The following is a 7,512-nucleotide window of genomic DNA, read 5'->3' as shown; positions in this document are numbered from 1 at the left end:
ACGCATCACCATTATATCAATCAACAGTAGTCAATAACAACAATCAAGGCTCAACAACAACAATACACACCACACACAAATTCCTTGAACGGTACTCAAAACATCGCACGAGACTCATAAACATCAAACGGGATGAAACGAGGTACAACGGGGCACGAGGAAACAACAAACGGGGGAAAACAACCCGTCACGTCGCCCCGTACCAGCGGGTGGGCAGCGGGTAGTCGACCACCCGCCGGCCACCCGTCGGTGGGCGGCCATGTACCGGCGGGTGCAGTCCGCCCACTGGTACGGCGACAAGGAACCGGCGGGCGGTCAGTGGGGACTCGTCCCCCCACCGACCCCCTGCTGGTACGAAGGGATTCCGACACTTTTCCCGACCCGGGAATTCCTCAATTAAACCTGAAACCATGTCCAAACACATCCCAATACATATCAACAACAACACAGATTCGATCAACACGAATTAAACCAAGAAGCACCACAATTACGTCCTAACACGATACCTAAACATGCCAAGACTCGACATCAATCACATAACGGTTCAGGAGCATCCGGAACCTCAAAAACATCAAGAAACCTACATGCAAATCCCTAAAGACGAGTTCTAAACTAGAATCAACACCCGAGCATGCATAAACCCACCCAAGAACACCAAGAATGTTACAACAACAAGATTCACAATATAAACCCTAGGGACAAGCTCTTGACATAATTAAATACAAGATCATACCAATAACCACGCAGGGCCATCAAGAATGTCAAGAATAACAAGAATTCACCATATAAACCTGAAGGCAAGCTCTAACAAGATATACATACAAAATCACACATTCAATCAACCAACGGAGCCAATCAATAAACAATAGCAAGGAAAATAGGTTTTGTAAGACATGGGTTACCTCTTAACCTTAATCAATTTCCCTTGGCTACTAAGGTTCTTCTCTAAGATTCTCTTCCAGTTGATCTCCCTAGACTCGGTGGTGAGGAATTCCTTTGCTAGGTTTCCTGGGTGAATATTTCGAGTAATAAAGCTAATCGTGGTAGGGTTTCTAAGTGCTTCCTAATCTCCTATCTATAGATTCAGGAATCCTAATTAGAATCTGAATAGTAAAGGCCCACTTTCTCTATTCCTAACAGGATTGAAGGTTTCGTTAGGGATAAGAGTCCATGGTCCATTGTGGACCACATTAATTAATTAAGAGAATTCTAGCCCACTTAAATCCTTTTTAACTATTTGTTAACGGGATTAATTCCATAATTAATCTGGATTTGAAGGTCGTAACACGCGGTGTTACACATAGCCTCACGCCATTCTGAATATTTAACGGTCTGAGTGTAACAAGTAGGATGCGAAGGACAAACCTGAACTATTAAAGCTGACGGTGGAGCCTGAGACCGGCTCCGAGTGTACATCTCATGAGTCCGTTATGGACTTAACTGTTTCCCCGCGAGGGCGTTTCATGGGCTGGTCCGTCTGGTTATGCAGCTCACGCTCGGGCGAAACAGATTGATCAGCGGCTGGACGTCGACCGTGCCGAGAGATGGAGAAGCTGCTGCCGCGAGGCGAAGAACAGACTCAGCCCACGAGTAACGCTGCACATGCTGCAACGACTGCATAGTATTTTTAGTAGCAAAAGGATAAACTGTCTCATTAAACCTTACATGCCTGCACACATAAATCTTGTTAGTCTGTAAGTCCATACATCTATACCCCCGAAACGACTCAAGATAACCTAGGAAAACACACGGAGATGACCGGAATGAGAGTTTGTGAAAATTGTATGGTCTGAGATACGGATAACATAGACACCCAAAGACACGAAGAAAAGAGTATGAGGGATTGGAATTATGCACTTTAAAATAGGGACTGAGATTATTTAATACAACAGATGACATTTTGTTAATTAAATAAACTGCAGTTTCAAAGGCAAAATCCTAGAATTTATATGGAACATAGGCACGGGCTAAAAGAGCCAGGCCAGTTTCAACTATGTGTCTATGCTTTCGTTCGACACGACCATTTTGTTCATGAGTGTAGGCACGTGATTGTCTATGAAAGATACCTAATTGAGTAAAGGAATGATGTAATTTTTTGTATTCGGCTCCTAGATCAGACTGAATAGCTTTAATTTTTCTGTTAAAAAGCCGATCAACCGTTGTGCGAAACTTATCAAAGATGACATACAAATCATATTTTAATTTCATGGGAAAATACCAAGTGTAGCGAGTATAATAATCCACGAAAATAACGAAATAACGATAGCCATCAATTGCCAAAAGAGGAGCTGGACCCCAAATATCTGTGTATATTAAATCAAGAACAGTAGAACTAGAGGACTCAACACGAGACAACGGGAATCGAGAAGATTTTCCCCAATTAACACGAGATGTACGAGCTGTAAAAAAAAGCGGAGGGAGACAGTGTGGTAATTGGAAATCTATAGAGGTCCCCATGACTATTGCCTTTAAGTAGAATTTTCTTGGTGTTGATATCCTTCATGTGACACCCAGCAAATCTAAATTCTATTTAAGGATTAATTAAGTAATTAATCCTAATCTAATTGGTGATTTATTCTTTTAATTCCTAAAAATTCAATAGTCGGGGACTAGTAATTGACTAGTCAACCCAAGTCAAGGTGTTGTACCTAAAGCTTTGAAAATAGTTCCCTTTTTCCCATACACTTCTTCATCTTAGTAAGGGTAATGAAGACATTTCACCTCATGATTGTATTCCAAGCTAACCTAGAAGACACCTTTCATTCTTTCCCTTACACTTTCAAAACATAAGCTCTTCCTTCTCTCTAAAAATTTAGCTAGCTTTTCTTCCAAGCTAAGTTGGGACTTTCCAAGATCTTCAAAGTTTGTCTAAGATTCCACCTTTCCTACTCTTGAGCATCTAGGAGGGTAAGATCTATGTTCCTTTTGTGTTTTTAGTGTTTTCAAAGGTATCTTTTTATAAAGATGAAATCTTTATGGTCTTTTGGTGTGTTCTTGAAGTGGGTGTTGAAGGTGAACCTTGTTAGGAGCTTTGAGAAGTGTTTTAAGTGAAGGTTTAGTCTTCAAGAGGTAACCCATGCTTTACAGAATCTATTTTACTTACCTATATGATGATTTCTTGGATTCTACATGTGATTTTGCTATGAAATGTGAGTGTTGATGCATTGTCTTGTGAAAATGCATATCTAGAGCTTGTTATTAGGGTTCTTGTATACCATTGCTTGGCTATTCCTTTAATTCAAGTCATTTTGTTGTGTTTGGTGAGATTTTGACTGTTTTGGACTTGAATTTGAGCTTGGTGTTGAAAATTCCCGAAGCAATTATTTTGTTCAGGGTAAGGTACCCGCGGGCGGAACGGCGGGTAGGGGTCCACCCGCCGCCCCACCCGCGGGGTACGTTGGTCGTGGGATGTGGTTCACGCGGGTACAGTATTGTGATTGTGTGGGGATTTGTTCTCCGTGATTCTTTTGACTCGGTATTCGATGTTTTGACTTCCCGATGTTCTTTTGTTGGGCTTTTGAGTGTCTTCTTGATGTTTCGTATGTCTAGAACTATATGGTAGGATTCCATGTAGGTGTTGGTGTCTTGAATCGTGCTAAGTGTTCAACTTTGTGATTCGTTGAACCAATGATGAGTCTTGTGTGTTCTTCAGAACTATGTTTAGTTTACCCATTTGATAAGCATGCTAGTCCGGTGTTTAAATGCTAGCGTGTGTTGTTTGTCATTTCCTATTGTGGATGATAACTTGTGTTGATCATCGTTGCTATCGGATTGTGATCATTTCCTTGTTGAGTATGGTTTCATATCTTCGTTGTGATCCGCTGATTGATTCCTATGATGGTGTTGTGTGTGTGGTTGTACCTGGATTGCACGATTAATGGAATGGGACATTAGTCACCAATGTACGGCAGTGGTCCTCGTGGTGGCCATGACGTGATTATGGAGTTTGTGACCTGTGTGTCGGGTTCACGTATTTCTTGGGAGGCATGTGTTGCCAAAGTGTGTGATCGATACCCTCGTGTACTATGAATTGGTGGAAATTGTTGGCGGTTGTCGGCGGATGGGGACGACGGTTCTCGGAGGGATAAGGTTGGACTTGGCTGTATAGGAGTCCTGGAGGTAATGGTTGGAACTAGCTATAAGGTTGGGGGTAGCCATAAGGTTGGAAACGGGCATAAGGAAGGATTATTGTATTTGTGACATGTGTTGTCATGAAGGCATGTGTTGCCGATGTGTGTTTCCTTATCCGTGACGAGTGATGTCATGAAGGCATGTGGTGCCAATGTGTGTCTTTATCCTCTTGTGTCAAGCATGTCGGGTGATATTCTACTGAGTGATGGTAGAATATATCTTGAACCTTACTTGTGTTGTCGTTATTACTTCTTGATGTCTTGGGATGTGTTCCCTTATTCTTGTTGAGAGTGTTATAGAGTCTTTATGGTTGACTTCTATCTTTGACTTTGAACTTATATATACAGTATTTCATTTCGAAATGATTTTGCAATAAACTACATATCTATGTATGATACTTGACATGTAATGGTGGGTTACCAGCATCATTCGCTGACCAGGCGTTATCCCATTTATTTATGTGTTTTCAGGTCCCGAGTAGTGGCGAGCGCGATATAGAGATGGCTAGTGTAGTTTCCCTCAGACTCTGTTTAGTTTTGTTATGGGCCTGTGTGCCTCTTATGATGAAAATTAGATTGTTTTTGGTTTGACCTTGTCTCTTGTTAGATTTTGAGACTGTGATGTGATGATGTTCTTGCCTGTGCGTTCACCTTAATGCGGACGTGGCATAACACTCTTCGTTTTCCAGTTTTTATATAGTTAGACTTCCGCTGTGTTTTTCTTATATTGTGGTTAGATTATTTTGCTTATTTAAGTTTAAAATGGCGTGGAAATCGGGGGTGTTACAGTTGGTATCAGAGCCTAGGTTTAAGCCTAGGATGATAGGGTCTAGACTTTTAAGTGGTTAAGTGTGGTTTGAGACCCTAAGCGACCGTAAGAATCTAAGTGACTAGGACTTAGGACTCTTAGGACGGCGGTGAGCTGTGTGTTGTTTACAGTTGTTTGCTTGCTTGTTGTTTTTTTTTTGTAACAGTGTTGTTGTTGTAGAAGCTCGGTCAAGGCTCCACCGCGTCAGCGTACCGTGACGTTTGAAGACGCTAGTGATGTGGCTAAGAGACCTAGAATGACGGAAGTTAGAAACGCTCCTAGTGTGGTCGAGCAGTGGATTCGGAGTGGCACATCCACTCAGATAAGCCCCAGCGCAGATACCTTGCCGACATCTCGTGATCTAAGAAGGAGTAGTGGGTTGGGAACCCAGAGTTCGTCGGAAGAGTCATCACAAGAGAAGATCCTCATCCTAAGCGAAGCTCGGGCAGGAGACAGTGATGTAGTAATTGGGACTTTTCTTGTGCAAGTTGTCCCAGCGGTAATCTTGTTCGATTCCGGAGCGTCCAACTCGTTCATATCTCCGGGACTCGTGAAGAAGCTAGGCTTAAACGAAGGCGTTGGAGTGAACTTGAGTGTTAAGGTGGCATCTGGAGAAGTTAAAACCTGCAACCGTCTCTTCAAAGACGTTAAGATAGTTATCGGTGGAGAAGAGTTTCCCAGTAATCTGATCTAGTTCGGCCTGGACGGGGTAGATGTAGTCCTGGGCATGGACTGGCTAGGGCAGTTCAGGGCTCAAATCTTGTGTGGTGAGCAGAAAGTGGTTTTGAAGGGCCAAGCGGGAAGAGAGTGTCATACCGAGGATCAACAGAGGAACCGGGAATCAAGATAGTGTCGATGTTGAAAATGAAAAAGTACGTTGGGAAAGGTCATGAGATATTTTTGTGCTCCGTCAAAAATTTGAAGGCGAAAGGGGATGCGGCTCAGACCATACCCGTTATATGCGATTTCCTTGATGTCTTTCCCGAGGAGATTCCGGGTATGCCTCCTCCGAGAGAAGTTGAATTCTCAGTGGATCTTGTACCCGGTACGGCGCCTATATCGAAAGCTCCTTATCGGTTAGCGCCCAAGGAGATGCAGGAGTTGAAGACCCAGTTGCAAGAGTTGTTAGACAAGGGCTAAATCCGACCGAGTACGTCACCGTGGGGAGCGCCGGTGCTTTTTGTAAAGAAGAAAGATGAGAGCATGAGACTGTGCATCGACTATCATGAGCTGAACCAAGTCACTATCAAGAACAAGTACCCTCTACTGCGGATCGACGATTTGTTTGATCAACTCCGAGGCACCGGGGTGTTTTCTAAGATTGACCTAAGATCTAGATATCATCAGTTGAAGGTGGCAGATAGGGACATTCCTAAGACCGCATTCAGGACTCGTTACGGGCACTACGAGTTCACGATGATGCCGTTCGGTTTGACAAACGCCCCCGCAGTGTTCATGGATCTGATGAATCGGGTATTCAAGCCTCATCTCGACGATTTCGTGATCGTGTTTATCGATGACATCCTTGTGTACTCTCGGGATAAGGAAGAGCACGTAGGGCATCTCCGGACAGTACTCCAGATTCTGAGGGAAAAGCAGTTGTACGCCAAACTCTCGAAATGTGAATTTTGGAAGGATAGCATGGCATTCTTAGGTCATGTGATTGACAGCAAAGGCATCTCGGTGGATCCGGATAAGATTCGGGCGGTGAAGGAGTGGACCGTGACGGAAGTGAGAAGCTTCCTTGGGTTAGCTGGTTACTACCGAAGGTTTGTGTTGGATTTCGCCAAAGTGGCTCAACTGTTGACTAAGTTGTTAAGGAAGGATATGCTTTTCCAATGGAATCAAGCTTGTGAGTTAGTGCTCCGCGAATTAAAAGAGAGGCTCACGACTACACCAGTGTTAATCTTGCCCTCTGGGACGGAAGCGTTTGAAGTGTACAGCGATGCGTCCAAGAAAGGACTAGGTTGCGTGTTGATGCAGAATGGGAGAGTGATCGCTTACGCCTCACGACAGCTTAAAGTGCATGAAGAGAACTACCCCACGCACGATTTAGAGTTGGCAGTCGTGGTTTTCGCTTTGAAGATTTGGAGGCATTACTTGTACGGTGTGCGTTGTAAGATCTTCACGAACCACAAGAGCTTCAAGTATATTTTCACGCAAAAGGATCTTAACATGCGTCAAAGACGGTGGTTGTAACTCATCAAAGACTATGAGCTGGACATTCAATATCATGAAGGGAAAGCGAATGTTGTGGCGGATGCTCTAAGCAGGAAGTCCAAGCATGACGTTAGTTCCATTTGGGTAGTGGCTGACGAGCTTTGTAAAGAACTGCAAAGAATGAACCTAGAAGTGGTGGAGCAAGGAGAAGTTGAATCAGAAGTCCGCCTTTTCAACCTAAGGGTGGTGCCTACACTATTGGAGGAAATTAAGGAAGAACAACTAAAGGACGCTAGCTTAATGAGAGCAAGGGATGACCTGGCTAAAGGAAGAGGGGAACCATTTGAGTTATCTACAGACGGAGAGTTGAGATACAAGGGCCGTTTGTGTATACTTGCGTCATGCGATCGGTTG

The 7,512-nt window shown here is 43.6% G+C and overlaps 1 protein-coding gene across 1 annotated transcript; it reads left to right on the top strand.

The window, feature by feature from the left end:
- The first annotated feature begins 5,194 nt into the window (after nt 1-5,194).
- On the top strand, nt 5,195-6,078 carry LOC109192720. Its single transcript, XM_019343422.1, has 2 exons — nt 5,195-5,618; nt 5,714-6,078. The coding sequence occupies exons 1-2, from the start codon at nt 5,195-5,197 to the stop codon at nt 6,076-6,078; spliced, it is 789 nt and encodes a 262-aa protein (XP_019198967.1).
- Nucleotides 6,079-7,512: the final 1,434 nt, after the last annotated feature.

The sequence above is a fragment of the Ipomoea nil genome, unplaced genomic scaffold, assembly GCF_001879475.1.
Source record: "Ipomoea nil cultivar Tokyo-kokei standard unplaced genomic scaffold, Asagao_1.1 scaffold1833, whole genome shotgun sequence".
Lineage (NCBI taxonomy): Eukaryota > Viridiplantae > Streptophyta > Magnoliopsida > Solanales > Convolvulaceae > Ipomoea > Ipomoea nil.
The sequence above is the reverse complement of the archived record's forward strand: the minus strand, read 5'-3'. Positions and strand labels throughout refer to the sequence as shown.